At 36.9% G+C, this 17,077-nt stretch overlaps 1 protein-coding gene and 1 pseudogene across 1 annotated transcript; one reads left to right on the forward strand and one right to left on the reverse strand.

The window, feature by feature from the left end:
• Positions 1-571: 571 nt before the first annotated feature.
• Positions 572-1,597, forward strand: LOC143623117 (expansin-A7 pseudogene; annotated as a pseudogene).
• A 2,645-nt stretch (positions 1,598-4,242) lies between these two features.
• Positions 4,243-8,620, reverse strand: LOC143624414 (PGR5-like protein 1A, chloroplastic). Its single transcript, XM_077095079.1, has 11 exons — positions 8,421-8,620; positions 6,577-6,689; positions 6,400-6,496; positions 6,207-6,307; positions 5,959-6,015; positions 5,670-5,746; positions 5,524-5,575; positions 5,327-5,437; positions 5,146-5,243; positions 4,607-4,684; positions 4,243-4,489 (listed from the first exon to the last, which is right to left on the reverse strand). The coding sequence occupies exons 1-10, from the start codon at positions 8,614-8,616 to the stop codon at positions 4,615-4,617; spliced, it is 972 nt and encodes a 323-aa protein (XP_076951194.1). The 5' UTR covers positions 8,617-8,620; the 3' UTR covers positions 4,243-4,489; positions 4,607-4,614.
• Between the last annotated feature and the right edge of the window lie 8,457 nt (positions 8,621-17,077).

Raw genomic sequence — 17,077 nt, forward strand, 5'->3', positions numbered from 1 at the left:
CGAGTTTTAAGTGCTGCCCACATCTCCTTGGCGGTAGCCATGTTCCCGACTTGCATTACCTGATCTTCTGGAATTGATTGAAATAAGAGAGCAACAGCCAAACTATTCTTTTTGGCATTTTGTACACGGGATCGATCGCTTCCCAAACCCCGTGTACATTAAAAATCGCCCTCATCTTCATAGCCCACACGACATAATTAATCGATTTTAACACCGGGTTCTGAAGGGTTGGTGTCGCACCTTCCTTCGAACCACCTGATGATGAGCTTGTTTCAACCATATTGAACTTGCCTCTTCGGCCGTACTTCTGATTAATTGACTTCAGTGTTGGTGGCTCTGGATCCAAAACGTGACTTTAAACCCTAGTCACGCTGCAGCTACTCTCTTAACCCAACTTCGGACGTCTCCTCTGTTGAATCTCCCCAACAGCAGGTCTTGATCAAAACTAAGCTCTGATACCAATTCTGGTAATGAATTGATAATCAGAAACACAGCAGCAGTAAACTCAGAACGTATTGCCAACTTGCAAATATTATTATTCATAAAATCTACATCAAAAAAACTGATAACAATGAGTATTTATAAGAATTAGATGACTCCTAGTTCTACTCAAACTCAAACACAAACTACTTTATCTAATATACTTAAATAGATAAACCAACATGTTTATTTATTCCTTAATATTAGAACGAGTTTGATTACGACTCGAACTCCCGGTTTGGCCCATCTCACCGAAACCGGTTCGATAATTTCCAACAGTGTATTATGTAAGTAACAATATTTGTTAACTAATGTTTCAGGGGGTGCTTGTGGATAATATGGAAACTTGATTACCAACGGATATGGAACCGATACAACTAGCTGCATTGAGCTCAACGATCTTTAGCAATGGATATGCATGTGGTCAATGCTACCAAAGACGGCGTGTCCAAGTGCTGCATAGGTTACACAACCGTTACTACCACCAACCTTTGCCCACCCAACTGGGCTCATGATTCAAACAATGGAGGATGGTGCAACCCTCCTCGGACCCATTTCGACATGGCTAAGCCCGCATTCATGAAAATTGCTCAGTGGAAGGCTGGCATCGTCCCCATCATCTACACAGGTGCATTTCTTTAGTTAAGTTATTATTTTCACAAATTGTAACTTGTTAATATGATATTGGCTAAATGCTTGCATAAATTAATTTTTGGATATTTAGGATTCCATGCAATAGTATGAGGAAAGGTGGGATCTGATTTTCTTTTCAAGGAAATGGATACTGGTTGTTGGTGTATGTGATGAATGTTGCGGGTGTTGGTGACATCAATCAGATGTGGGTCAAAGGGACCAAGACCGGTTGGATCAGCATGAGCCATAACTAGGCGGCTTCTTACCAAGATTTCGCTACTCTTAAGGGTCAAGCACTCTCCTTCAGGCTAAGTTCATACACTACAAAATAGGCCATTACGGCTTACAATGTGGCTCCAGCTAACTGGAACCTAGGGTTGACTTACCAACCAAGCAAAGGTCAACTTCCATTTATCTATCCATGTTTTGCATATTGTCAAGTCTAAATTTTCTTTTTGTTATAGCTGATGATTTATTTATCATCACTCAACTTATAACCTATATTTTTTGAAGACAAAATGGGAAACATGTCATTTATGTTTGCACGGTTTTTCAATAGACGTCATTTGGCAAGCTTAATGACAGAAAACATTCTTAATATTTGAAAACTCTATCACGTTTTGTCCTTTAACCCTAACCCAGTTAAGTATTTTCGTTAAATTTGGTCATGTGCAATGCACATGAGGGTGTATTTGTAATTTCAAATGTTTATTTAATAACTAAAAAATAATATATAACATTCATACTCTCTCTCCCCCCGTCTCTTTCTTTCTTTTCTATTTCTCTCACCTCTCTCTCTCTCTCTCTCTCTCTCTATTTCTTTCTTTTCTGCAACTCCTCACCACCAAAACCCACCACCAACATTAAACAACCACTACAGTCTAGCAGCTACCAAACCCAACTACCACAGCCACCACCAAACTACTACCACCAAACCTAGGCCGTTGAACCCGGCTGCAAAAAGCCGCCGCACGAACTCCGATTTTATCAATCAGACACCAATTCAAGGTAAGTAAACACAGAAATCTATTTGGCTTTGCATAATGACCAAAAGCCCTATCGTATGGAGCATTAATTTTGAAGCGAAACTGATGATAGTTTCTAGTGTTTTAATAAAAAAGATAAAGTTGTTGAGGCGGTCGAGTTGAGAGAAATTGATGGTTTGATCGATGAAATCAATCATACGTTGCTACTGTTTCCACCGGTGGTTGTTTGGAATAGATGGTGGGTGCAACGGTGGTTTGGGACGGGGATTTCGTCAACAAACCTTGGATTCCGATGGTGGGTGCAGCGGTGGTTAGGGACGGTTGTAACCAGGTGTTAGTCGCCGGAAAAAAAAAAAGAAAACCCTAGTTATTTGGGCTCACTCTGTTCATGTCTCAAATACCCGCCATCGTTGTCGAATCTGTAATTGTCACCGGAGTGGTGGTGTGGTGTAGAGTATTGAGACAAGGATGTAGTTGTTGGCGGTGGGTGGTGGTTAAGAGTTACAAATGGAGATGGAGTTCGGTGGATGTGGTGGTGGTTTTGTATGTTTCAGGGAGACAGGAAGAAGAAAGGGTTAGTGGTGATGGAGAGAGAGAGAGAGAGAGAGGGATGGAGAGAGAGTTTTTAAATATATATATTTTTAGTTTTAAGTGCTAAATTAATTATGAAATTACAAATATACCCTCATGTGCATTGCACATGACCAAATTTAACAAAAATACTTAACTGGGTTAGGGTTAAAGGACAAAACGTGATAGATTTTTCAAATATAAAGGATGTTTACTGTCATTAAGTTTGCCAAAAGACGTCTATTGAAAAATCATGCAAACATAAAGGACCTGTTTTGCCATTTTGTCTATTTAAAAGGGTTTTGAGTCACTTTCTTACAATATCTGTGTGATCTTGCTACATAGATATGTACATTTTCACTGTAATAATACCTCCATTGGAGTAGTTGTCATGTTGTACTCATGTATTCCATTAGAACATAAAAATTTTAAATAGATAAACGATGAATAATAAAACTTTGCTTTAAAATAATATACATTGAAGTTTAATTAGGCTCGTGTCATATATAGTCAATTCCTTATAAATGAACATGTACAAACCTGATTTTTGTACAAGTTAATATCTTTGAAGAAACACGGATCTGCTCCCCACTAATGGGTCCTAGATTCAATGAGTCTACAAGGTAGGATACGGTTACGGCCAATACGATATGAATACAATCCCCAAAGTCCGGTGACGTGAATCCTGCAAAACAGAATACCGTGAGCTTGTTACGGGAAGGACAAGGTGGGGGATCTTCCCGTAACCACCCTCCGGCGTGAGAATAAGTACCGTTCTGATGAAGAGATAAAGTACTTAAGTAAATTGAGAGAGTACAGTGATGGTGAATGAATACCTCATGATGATTGAGAGGGTATTTATAGCCGAAGGGTGTGGGGAAGTGATTGGGCCAGCTGTCCTTTTAGAAGATGCCTCATAACCGTCTGGACGTGTGTCCTTATATGATAGGTTTAGCTTATACGTTGCATGTGCATGTATAACAACCTGGACACGTGTTGCTCTATTATTGGTTAACGGGGTAACATTGGCCATGTGCACGGTTATAACGACCTTGTCACGTGTCACTAGCTAATTGGCCGATGGATCACGTATTGCCGAAGAAAGCATCTTGGCGATTATTCTAGAAGGTAATTGGTTGCTGACAGCTGTCCCGGAACATTACCTCGTAGTTATTTACGCGGAAGGATATTCCTTTTTGCAGATGACTTTTGAGGGTGCTGTGATGCTTCCGCATGTGCTATGAGGGTGTTTCTTCCTCAGATGATTATGCGAATGGTTTGTATGTCCCGCGGGTGCCTTATAAGGGGCTTCTGGTTGACCCGCGGGTATTTCATACGGGTACTTGGGTCCTTTTGGTACCCTACCTCTATAGCGGATGGTTTGTATGTCCCACGGGTGCCTTATGAGGGGCTTCTGGTTGACCCGCAGGTATTTCGTACGGGTACTTGGGTCCTTTTGGTACCCTACCTCTATAATCTTTTAAGGTTTGGATTGGAGTAACATCATAGTCCAAGGTCCACTATTACAAACATGATTCTTCAAGCCAAATATATATGTATAATGTGAGTAGTGTTACTTAAAGACTGCCATGTATGAACATAGCATGCACCCAATGTAAAGTATCCGTATGAACATACATAATCCATGGTCTCATGTTACACACATGAACATACATCGACTATGATCGAAATGTGAATACACACTTACGCAATACCGCCTAAAATGCATGACTATTTTTTTTAAACCTAGGTACATGTACAGTAGCATCATTCTTCAAACAAACCCCACTCATGATCCAGAATTTGATAACTGATCCGTCCTGCAATTGTTTTAACTGGGTGGTAAATTGTAATTGATATAAATAGAAAGATTAAAGTTTATAAGATATGGGTGAGATTTGAATAAAACGGATAACGTTGTGGAAATAGATTCATACCGTCCAACTTAAGCTTCACTTCCTTCTGGCAATGTTATCAAGCGGGAATCTTTATCGAACAGTAATGTTGTTTGACAGCTGAAATTAGAGAATCAAATGCAACATTAATTTTATGCAAAGGTAAATTGCATCAATTGGGTCAGGCAAACTGGTTAACGAGTCAAACTAAGTCATTTTTTAAGCAGGTCAAAACAGGGTTTTTTTTAATGTGGGTCAAAATGGGTGGGCAGGTTGGTTAACAGGTCAAAATGGGTTACTTTTTGATGGGGTGGGTAGGTGGGTTATCGGGTAAATATGGGTCACTTTTATGCTGGTCAAAATGGGTCATTTTGAATGCAGATCAAAATGGGTTAGTTTTTTATGCAGGCCAAAATGGGTGGGTAACTGGGCATGACCCATCAATACTTCCTGGCCCAACTTCTTTTACTTTCAAAATTAACTATTGTGGGAACATGACTACAATAACTACAATATTCAGATAATAATCTAGTTTTTCATTTAGATAAACACTTTAAGCTGTTAAAAGTAACAGAACTTACTTTGCGCATTTGACATTATTGGTAGTACCCCCACTGGAAATAGACAATATTGTTCCAAAGAAAGAAGTATTCTCTGTTCCGCAATTAGGACAAACGCCCTGCAAAAGGTAAACTCAGATATTAAATTAATGAAAGATTAATGCCAATATGTAAGATCTAATATTCATTAACAAAATACTACCTTCAATATCAAGAAATCTCTCACGATGACGTTGGTAAGTGTAAAAGATAACCATAATATAAATGGTATAGCCGCGAACCAAGTGAAGATGAAACTAAATGGCTCTGGAAGCTGATAATATTTGCAAAAATAAACTTATTAGAAACAAAGCATAAGTTCTTCAAAATGGAAAAAGGAAACTGAAAAACAGCATTTACCTCCAAAAGGTATGTGATTTCAAACCCGGTAATGTCATCTAGGAAAAAAAATCTACAATACACAAACATATATAGAGTAATTAAAATGGAATGTTGGCATAATTATGAACAATGAAAGTAGGAAAATAAGTAAAGGTGACACTTACAATCCTAATGCAACAACAGCAGCCGGGACATTTATGAGGAACATTTTGAGGTAATCAACAGTAAGGTCACTGTAAACCTACACCCAAAGCAAACTATTCATGAAAAATGTTTTTTTTCCTGAACAACAAAGTTTGTGTTAGGCTTTAAATACAAGACCTTCAATTTGTCATTCATGAATGCTGATATGGTCATGCATAATCAAGATTATAAATCTTGAGTATTTTATGAAGTGTAACTAACAATTTATTTTAACTTTTATTTTTATGCAAGGGTTTTAAAGGCACATACCTTTCTACTGCGAAGACTGCATCTTGGACCCTCAGCCACTATGTCACTTCCATCTTTCTGGAAGCGTAATTAAAGAAATGAAGTCAGATGTTTGACATTACAAAATCAAACACAAAAGAAGAAATAAAATCAATGGCATTTTCTGAATGACTTATTGTCAACATATAACATGTCAGCAATGAAAAACAGAAGCATATGGTATTATTATATATTTGTAAGTATCAACAACAAAGCCATCATTTGCATACCTTTAATTGCATCTTCAATTGGTCAAACTCTTTATCACTCATAATCGGATTACCAGATACATAAGCCATTGAAGCTTCTAAAAACTTCTGTTCATCAGAGCCTGCAACGTACATAACACAAAGCAATCATATACATAGAAAACTGGCTGACATCTTGATAAGTAACATGAAAAACAAGTAAAGCTACACATACTTAGCATCACAACACTGCTTCCTTCCCACATTAGTTCTTCCTTAAGATTATCAAACTCCTCATTTGACATTATAGCTTTTCCTTCATAATAAAATGCCTACAAAAGAGGAAATCAGTATGTAATATGCAAAAAGAAATACAAAAAGGTGGAATGGAAACCGAAGGGGGACGGTTTACTTGTAAAGCTTGAAGAAACTCTTGTTCCATTTCACCAATTGTCTTCTTCTTTCTTTCTAAACTGCAATAAGGCATTATGTTGCTGTCAACAACTTCATCTTCTTTAACTTGACCTGAATGAAACACAACACTCCAAATATAAATTTATGTTGAATTGCATGATTTTGAAAAGCATCGTAAACTAAGTATTCATATTTTGTTCCTAAGCTGCTACAGAAAAGGTGGGCTCTAATTATAGCATTTTCCTTATCAGTTATCACGCAACTTAAGTATTAAAGTGTAGGCCTCTCTTTCGGTCTGCTTTACTCTTGATTCATAAACAGATACAGCTTTTTTTAATGATGCGAATTAAACAAACAAACAAACAAACACACGGTGCCTCTTGTAAGACTTGAATTCTTGAACCTCCGATTTTGGTGAAACCAAGTACCAACCCATATAAGTATAGGTTGTGATAATTTGAAAAGTGTTTTTGGTAGGTGTTAGATGGGTTCCAAACGGGTTTGGGTCAGATTCAGTGGTTCACCGTTCCTCAAACTGTTCATTAATAATATAAAAATTAACCTAAATTTTTAAATTGAAGTATAGTAAATACAAAAGACAAGGAGGGGAAGACATGAATCCAAGTGTTCCAGTGTTAAAACAAAAAATATATTCTATCATCAAAATCCATTAACAGAAACTTCAAATATTCCATGATTATGTATCTTAGGTTCAGTAATGACTGACCAAAATGCCGCATTTAAGTAAACAATTGGAAAACCAGTGGTTTTGTGGTTCAAATAAGCATTGCTGCACTTAAGGCACCTAAGTTACGCCTCGCCTTTTGCACCTTTAACTACACAGTTACTGACTTAAAAAAAGTGAAATTTAGAATCTAGTTCTCTCTCTTTCAGTTTGACTTTAATTTGTTATAAACATATATAATTCAAAACGACATATATCAGACAGTCTGAGTCTAACAGGTCCTAGTAAAACACGACCCCCCTTAGAAACCAAACCCACAACATTCTAGTTACTTCAAACCAGCCACAATGAATCATTTCACTAGTGCAGGTCTCATGTGACAGGTTTTATGAGGGACTTGGACCTGCATGACACTATCTTTTGGTAGAGTAAAAAAAAACAATTTTACATTTTCAATGTCAAGTGACAAGTTACCTTCTTGTCCAATCACACAATTTTACTTAATAGTCGCAACTTAGCCATACGTGCAGTCAAGATAACATGACTTATAGTTATCAGATAGAGCCAAAGCTTCTGAAATTTATTGACTTATAAAGCAAGCACAAATAAACAAGAACTCCTAACCACTACTTGAAGGTTACATCCAGCTCATCTTAAAATCCATAATACAAATATAGACTTTAGTTTAATTTCACCAATTAGTCATATCACATACCTATAATCTTTTAATAACAAGATCAACATGACTACTAATCGAATACTATTAGACTACATCAGTTATCTCGTGACATTATTGTATAGACGAGGGCGGTCGAGTGCTAATATTGTAATTAAATATATCTTATTATGTTAATGTTTTAAGAACGAAGTCAGTCGAGTGGTAATTAATTAATACTAATAATCTATTATAATAGAGTATTAAGGTTTAATCGAAAGTCCTCGTTCTCATTAAACATTAACATTAACATAATAAGATATATTTAGTTACCATATTAGCACTCGACCTATACAATAATGTCACGAGAATGCGAGATAACTAATATAGTCTAATAGTATTGGATTAGTAGTCATGTTGATGTTATTATTGAAAGATTATAGATACGAGATAATTAGTAATAAAGTGTAATAAATAAAAATGAAAGGCATATATATATAACCTGGCTGATCAGTGGTTGCCCTAGGTGAAATAATAATCAATCTCCTTGGAGTCACGAACTCTCTTCCGATCAGCGAGATGGTGTGCGTCTTCAGGCGATAAGAAGCAGGTAAAGTTACACCAGCAGCAGATGGGCGTCTAATTGGAGCAGTGAAGAAACGAGAAGAGGTTATGGTGAAGCTCAATTTGGATGCCATATTCCAATTGAAATTGATAGTGAGTATTGGAAATTGAATGCATCGTGTTGTTTGGGTTGAGGTGTTTAATTTGGTTAAGGAGCCGGAGGAGAATTGGACAAAGATAAGGTGAGGTTTCAATGTGTGGAGGGAAAATATTTGTTGATTTTACATTTTATTTTAAAGCAGAAATTCCAGGTCATGAGGATCAAGATTGTTGATCACATCTGTTTCTGGTGACGTGGGAGGCGACATGTCATCTTCCATGCTTTCTTCAAAGTCCACGTGGGATGCTACTGACGTTTACTATTTTTAGCAATGTTTTTTTAAAGGTTAAGCGTATAACAGCATTCTCATCCCGTTGTTCATCTCTATCTTTATAATTGTACTAAAAAAACACTATATTTCTCTCTTCAATTCAATTAAATAATATTTTTTATACATTTATTATTACAGTTTTCTCTCTTCATTACTCACAACCAATCCAACAAATATTAAAAAGTAAATAGGGTCAAACAATGTTCCCCAAATTTACAAAAAATCACTACATTTCTCTCTCCACCCTATAAGTTACACTCACAATCACACAATATAATTTGCAAACTCCACACAAATAATTATAGGGGATGGGATGAGAATGCTCTAACTAGTGTATCACTAGCCAAATTATATATTGAACTAAAGAGATTTTGGGTTCGATTCTATATCTATATCTATACTTATATAGACGGATTCAGGAAATTTCGTTAGGGTGGGCATAAAATTGATTGGGTAAGCAAAATGCGTAGGGTTTTAAAAAGCGAACGGGGCAGACCAACCATTCTAAAGTCCCATAACGGAATTAATTTTTAGGATACATGAGAGGATAAATTGATCTTTTTATACCCCACTTGTTAAAAGTTAAGCTACATATTAATAAAAATGTTTTGCATATAATAATATGCATCAATCAATTACATTAATTAAGTAAATAGATCTTTTAATCATTGTCCCCTTACACAGTATTCATCAAATAACAAATAAATTTATTTAAGTTTAGATTATCATAATTTTATTTTTGAGAATTCAACGGGCTTTCCATACTTTCTATTAGTATTTTGCTTCAACGCATATTAATAATAATAATAATAATAATAATATATGAAATATTAAAGTCTTGAAAACTTGGTTCAGTGGTAAGAGGCATGTCTTCTTTAATGGGGACGGAGGTTCGATTCCCATGTGGGCCAGTTCAACTGACATTTGGGGTTAAGGGACGAATCAAGACTCTAATCCTGGGTTATAACCCGACAATAGGCGAGGGTTATGGGCGGCCTTGAGGGTGTGCGAGCCACATCCTCAGCAGAGACACAATTTTTTTGGGGGCCAAAATTTTTTAATATTTATATAATAATTCTTATGCATTATAATGGATTTTGATCCCTCTTAAAATTATCAGGCAAAAAAAATTGTGTATTCATAATCAAAAGAATAAAATTTAGGTTATTGGCTTATATATTTCATTACTCGTTAGAGCCTACGAGCATTTTTATTTCGGCTCAGCCTAGGTATATAATTCTCGAAAACAACCCTGCCATTTGACATGTATGAAAATCCTCCTGCCATCCATTTGACTCGTAACAAGACTGGATCATCCTTGTCAAACATGTAATCCATGGATAGTAAATACCAGTATGCAAAGATTTGCTTCAAATGTGGTGGTAGATCGTAATAGCTTAGTCTAAGGGTCAGAAGAATCTTACTCTCATTCCATAAATCCCATATCTCACTATTCAACATTTCCATTAATTCGACCATCCAAATGTTATCAAAGCAACTGGCAAGTCGTCGCAATTTTTCACTTGGCTTTCACAAGGCACCTAAGTATTGGATACTAGTCAAAAAGTCATACAATTAGCCTCTGGCTAATATCAATCCAAGTTCATTGTTTCATTATGAAATCTTGGTGTCCTCGGTTTTAAGGAGTAAATCACTTTTCAATGGCCTCATAACATATAGGCATCAAAAAATTTTCATTCCAGGATTCATCTAAGACAAGTAAAGACCTTTCCATTGAAAGTTGTTCTTTAGAGGCTACTTGAAGCAGATAAGATTAGCACAATCTTGGTTTCCCCAAGATAAAACCTTGCTAATATTAAACACATCGAACTCGCCATAAACACAAACACATACCATGAGTTCAAAGTGATATGCCTTCACTTAATTTGTAAGACCCCAATCTCGGGAGGCCTTACCGTTGGCAACATCGTAAGCAAATAGTACAATTGGAAATAAAGCAAAAAACCATAGCATTAGAAGCTAGTCTTACAATACGGAAATTAAAACATAATCTGATAAACAAGTTCAAGTAAGAAAAATAAATAGGATAAACGAAATGTCAGTCTTTTAACAAACAAATAACTTCTAGTGCAGCCAAGAGAGTCCATATCTTCAAACAAATACCTGAAATCAGTCTGATATACATAAATGAAAAACGTGAGCGTTGTTGAGTGAGTTCTAGTTTTTAAAATCATAAATAAAGCTAACACATTAAACGTCATAACATAATTAAACGTATGCAACATAACATATAAATAGTCGTGCACCGGGTCGTTAAGGATCCGTAATTGCCCCGAACAAGCCAAACACAAAGTCGTGACATTGATCGAGGACTTCTTAATTTACCCCGTGAGAGAACTTCTTTAGTTTGCCCCATGAGCGGACTTCTTTAGTTGACCCAGCCCGTGTCCGATCTTAGAAACATCAACTTAACACGTGCGTACAAATCAAGTGTAATTCTTTAGGACATTTAATTGTTTCTAAAACCATTTTCATACGTACTTGCCATCATAAAATCACATTTATTAACATGCATATATATATATATGGTAGGGTTAACGTAAATAACAATAGTTTTGTGAGAAGCATGAGAATAAATATAGACCCTTAGATCTAGTGGTTGAGATTGGTAGTTTCAAAAATTTGTATAGTTTTTTATTTACATGGTATAGTGTCCTATTTAGGTGGTGTACTTTATTCAAAAGTCTTCTCACAAAATAATTGTTTTTTATTTGAACATTATATATATATATATATATATATATATATATATATATATATATATATATATATATATATAGGGGAGGGTTATTTTGAGAACCATTATGAGTTTTGAGAACTTTAAGAACTCAATTTTGAACCACACATTTAATTAAATGATTTGAAATATGTGGCTGAGATTAAATTTAATTAAAAAATGAAGCAGGAGAGAGAATAAGTATTTTTGATAATTACACAAGTTTAAACGTTAGTTACACATGTGTAAAAAGTCGATTCGGTATGTAAAAAAATACCGTAATTTTTTGTACATCACTTACACTTACGTATTACACACACACACACACACACACACATATATATATATATATATATATATATATATATATATATATATATATATATATATCAGCCTAATAATAATAATAATAAAACATTTTAAAAGTGGGCTCGTAGAATGATACGTAAATTAGTTAGGAGTTAGAGAGTCAACTGGCGGCAAACCCGTGAGAAATAAAACCAACAACAATATATAATGTATCACATTCTTTCATACCTTCATCACTGAATTACTCCAAGGTGGCAATAATGCACCCAACGGTCCAACCAAACCTAAGATTATCTCACCGTTTCCATGTATGCATAGTTTGAAAACATGCATGACTTTTGTAATTTATATTCCATTGGTATGGTTCATGCATGGATGCCATGGATAACACATCATGGTTTAAGAAAGTAACCAAATTCACCACCATGATCTGCTTCTTTAGCGACACCTGACCAAAGATCATGCTGTCGCAAAACCAATCAACGAGAATCAGTTCTTTTGCATGTACCCGACCCGGTTAGCCCGCCTAGCTTAGGGTGCAACGGTTTATCGTTTGCTTAGTTGGCCATCATATTATAACCGAGTCAGGATCATGCAAGCAGGCATGTTGTGTAGGGATGGCAATGGGTCGGGTTTGGGTCGGGTTTAGGTATTCTCAAACCCATACCCGTTTATTAAATTCCATCCCAAACCCGTCGGATTTTAATCGGGTAATTACCCGTCGGGTTTTGGGTTTTCCCATTAGGTTTCGGGTTTCCTATCGGGTTTTGAAAAAATACCCGTCGGGTATATCCGGCTCAAAACCGCCGGGTTTTGACAAAATATAACTAATCGATTACAAAGATGGTTAGCATAAAGATTAAATATCTCAAATAATTAGCGTAAACAAATTTCGACAAATAATATACTTGGAATATAGTATATATATATATATAAATATATATAATAAGCTATATCGGGTATATAATCGGGTAAATGGGTTTATATTATCGGGTAACCGGGTCTGGTAATCAGGTATATTAGAAATCCCAAACCCGCGAAAAATTTTAAAACTAATCCCAAACCCGTCCCAAACCCTAATGGGTCGGGTATTACCCATCTCATTTATGTTGGGTTTATATTATCGGGTAACCAACCAATTTGATCTCTGACCATTTTTTTAATAGCAACAACATATATAAACCTGGTAAGGATATATGATCCTTACCTGAAATTGTTTCCGATCGACGGCTAGACGAGAACTTAATAGAACCCTTATGCAACGGTGGGGCGAATTCAATGACAAGGAAACCGTAAGCCTACACGTCAAGAAGAACCGATCATTAGAAGATAAAGATCGACTTCGTGCAAAAATTGAGTTCGCATGACTTGTGGATCGAAGCAGAAAGGTTTTGCGATGAACTCGCGCAAAAGAAACCGAGAGCATTAACGGAGACGAATTCGGGCCTACAACAACCGCAACACCACGCATGATGGGCGAAAAAGGTTAATACACTAACTTATTAATTTAGAACGTAAACTATAACTCATGGTAGAGAGTTATCTTGAACCAGATGTGGGAGATGATGGCAATAACTCCGGTTCGATCCAATAATAACTCCGGTTCGAAAGTGAGGAACAGATTAGGAAGTTCACGTTTAAATAAATTAATGAAAATCTCAATTTTCATTTAGGCCCTCCCACAATCTCAACATAATAACTTGTTTCCAAAGTTATAAAAACAATAATAACGCAAGACACACCCTAGAAGTGTTATTGAGTGCCATATAGTCCATAGGTTGGAGAATTAACGGTTCCTCTTGAGTTTGATTAATATACATACTTACAAACGACCTTACGTGAAGCAGGGTTGTTACATTACATAATTGGTTCTCCATGTCCCACTCAAAATACTAATATTATGAGTGAAACTAGTACATGTTGGGATGATGTCATTATTGGCAAAAACGTAATGTTATTGCCCGGCTTATGGTGAGTCGGAAGAGACAACAGAGCATGTCTTTGGCTCATGCGGTTTGGCTCAATCTGTGTGGCAAGCGGTTTCAATTTGGTGTAAGTTTCCGCATATTTTCGCGTTTAGTACTCAGGATATTCTTGAGTTATATACATTTATAAACGGTTCAAAACGAAAGGCGAAATTGTTCAACGCGGTTTTTTGGTGTCAGTGTGGTGCTTTTGGAAGGCGCGAAATGACATAGTGTTTAATGGCATGGCGGCAGGGCCGGCCCATAGGGGTGGCGGGGTGGTCGACGGCCACAGGTCCGACAACCCGTTAGGCCTGAATTTTTTTTTAAATAAATTATATTTATTTTTATTAAAAACAATATATACATTTAATGTTTAAACTCAATTGCATGACCACTAGCTTGGTCTAATGACAAATGAGTATTTATCTCAACCAAAAGGTTATGGTTCTAGTCTCATTTGAGACATGTTTAATCCTGTTTTTATACAAAGAGTTTTGACACATCACACAACTCAAATTATAAACAAGTAAATCCATTTGAAAATTTAATTGTTTAAATCAACAAAATACTCGATATTAATTTAGGCCTAAAAAGTTTTCGCATTCGGCCTAAAACTTTTTGTTGTTTTCTCGAAGCCGGGCCTGCATGGCGGTTACGGTGGAAACCATAATGGAGGATATAAAAGCACTCGGATATCTTTGGGATAAATACAGACCGGGTGGGTGTAGCTTGTCTTGGAAGGATTGGTGTAGATTCAAGGTTTAACTAGACATGTTTTGTAAACGTTTCGTGGTGGTTTTGTTGGGTGTTTCTTGGTCCTCAAGCAACCCGTTTTTTAAACGTTCCCACTCAAAATATTAATATTATGAGTGAAACTAGTAAATGTTGGGATGATGTTCAATGCCTTACTAAATAGGCCGATATGAGATTCCAGACCACCAGCAACCATCGGAAAAGAACCGTTGCAGCCATTGGAAAAGACAATATTGTTTTTTAAGGTTTATGGTATCAAGGTATTTATGACATGTGAAAATTTGATGAAGGTGTTGAGTGAGTTCGTGATAATTAGTGTCACTACTGAATTTAATGAGAATTTACAATCTTGTAAGATTACACGTGTCTACCACTTGTAGATATATAATGCACAGTACGTTAAAGTGGTTCAACCAATTTTTGAAAAATAATTGAAGAGTTTTCAGATGGCACTGAAAAAGTGTGTTTTTTCGTTAGCTTACTTAGTCTGTTTCAAGCAAATTAAATCCATCACGTGAATCTTTGGATTCTATATTGATATAGAAACAGAGTAACTAAATATAAGGGTTGAGTTAACGTAAAATAATCGTTTAACGTATATTATGTACGTGAAGTATGTTCAAGGTTGAACACTTAAACGTTCAAGTCAAATTCATAACCTTTAAACGTTCAAGGTTAAAAACACTAAAACGTTCAAGGCAAATTCACAACCTTTAAACGTTCAAGGTAGAACCTTTAAACATTCAGGTTTAAATCTAAAACGTTTAGGCAAAAAAACTTAAACGTTTAGGCTTAATTCCTGATACATTTAACGTTAAAACCCATCACTCAAAACTAAAAAATTGATCGGTTGAAGCTTCAAAATGATGATTAACTGGATCAATTTCAAGATTAATTGATCAATTAGGCTCAACAATTTCAATTTCAGTTGGTCAATTTTATTAACTGACCTGTGCACACGATTGATGGTCGTGACGGAAGAAGATGGTGTTCACGACAGTAGACGATGGTCGCGACGGTGGACGGAATCGTTGGATGTGGAGGATTGCTAAACAGTGATAGTGAAGGTGGACGAAATCGATGGGAGCAGAGGTGAACGAAGACCGGCTCGCGTAGTGTGATTTTAGGTTTAGCGTGGTTATTGAAAATCGACGTTTCAGAGTGTCGCGTACCTATTGTACGATAAAAGATTATTGTATCAGATCCTTTATCAACTAAATAATATGTAAAAAAATTAATTAAGTTGTAGGTATATTTTATAAAAAGGTTGTTCAGATTAGGATGTTCATATCAGATAGATTTGAATCATCCAAAACCTAGTTCGGATGATAACCCTATTTTTTAAAATTGGAAACAAAAATTTTGGTTTTCATAGTCGATAAGTGTCTGGTTTATAATTCTCGGTTTCTGAAGAAACACTAACCAGACCCCGGACAGATTACTGGTAACCTGGGGGTTGGAGAGATGTTTCCCACGAGGGGTTAGACCCTTGGAAGATGGTTCTACTGATAACCTGCAAAACAGACACCGTGAGCTCGTCACTGAGAAGGGGGGGGGGGGTTCCTCCTTGTGACCACCCTCCGGCGTGAGAATCAGACTAGATTGCTCTTTAAATATAAAAGTATATTAAGAGATTGCTAGAGCAGATATCAGGTATAATATGATGATAATGTAGTAAGATATGATAAGATGAGATGGTCATACCATTTGTGGTATTTATAGCCGAAGGTAGGTTTCCAAAGAGGTATGGCCGGCTGCAACAGTGTTCCTGTTCCACCAACAGTAGCCTACGCACGTGCCCTGCTGGTAGTTGGTGGGTAGGTAGCGGCTGACAGCGATCAGGCCTGCTGTATACTATTCCTGTTCCACCAACTGACGGCTACGCACGTGGTATGGCAGTAGTTGGTGAGTAGGCAGCGGCTAATAGTGACATACAGTGCAGGAGCATGCTGCTTGCCATACTGTTGTCAATAAGCTGTCGTATCTTTAGTCAGATCTTTTTCCCATACCTCGTCAGGTACAGTACAGAAGATCTTCCTGTATCGTACGGACTGGCTTATTTGGGCGGGAGTATTCCCCCTCCCGCCCTTGTGCGGGATAGTTCCCGGCTTCGCTCATTCCTTCAGGTGACACTGAGTGAGAGCTAAGTGCCTTGTGCGTGTAGCCCTGCTGCGCGGGTGGCCTTCCCTGATGGCTTGTATCCGAGGCTGCGGGGACAGGCGGAGTCCTTCACCATCGGGAGGCATTTCCTGCGGGACCAGCTTGCGTACTGCGCGTAAGGACGTCACGTCTCTGAGCATGGTTGGTCCTGCGGATCCAGTTGGTTTCTGCGCAGACGTCCCTCTTCAAGGTGAGTCTTGCGGGTCCAACTAGGCTCTGCTGGGACCTACCTCTTCAA

Source organism: Bidens hawaiensis, unplaced genomic scaffold, assembly GCF_021521415.1.
Source record: "Bidens hawaiensis isolate Kalapana, Puna unplaced genomic scaffold, B.hawaiensis_p1.1 tig00000369_1, whole genome shotgun sequence".
NCBI classification, from domain to species: domain Eukaryota; kingdom Viridiplantae; phylum Streptophyta; class Magnoliopsida; order Asterales; family Asteraceae; genus Bidens; species Bidens hawaiensis.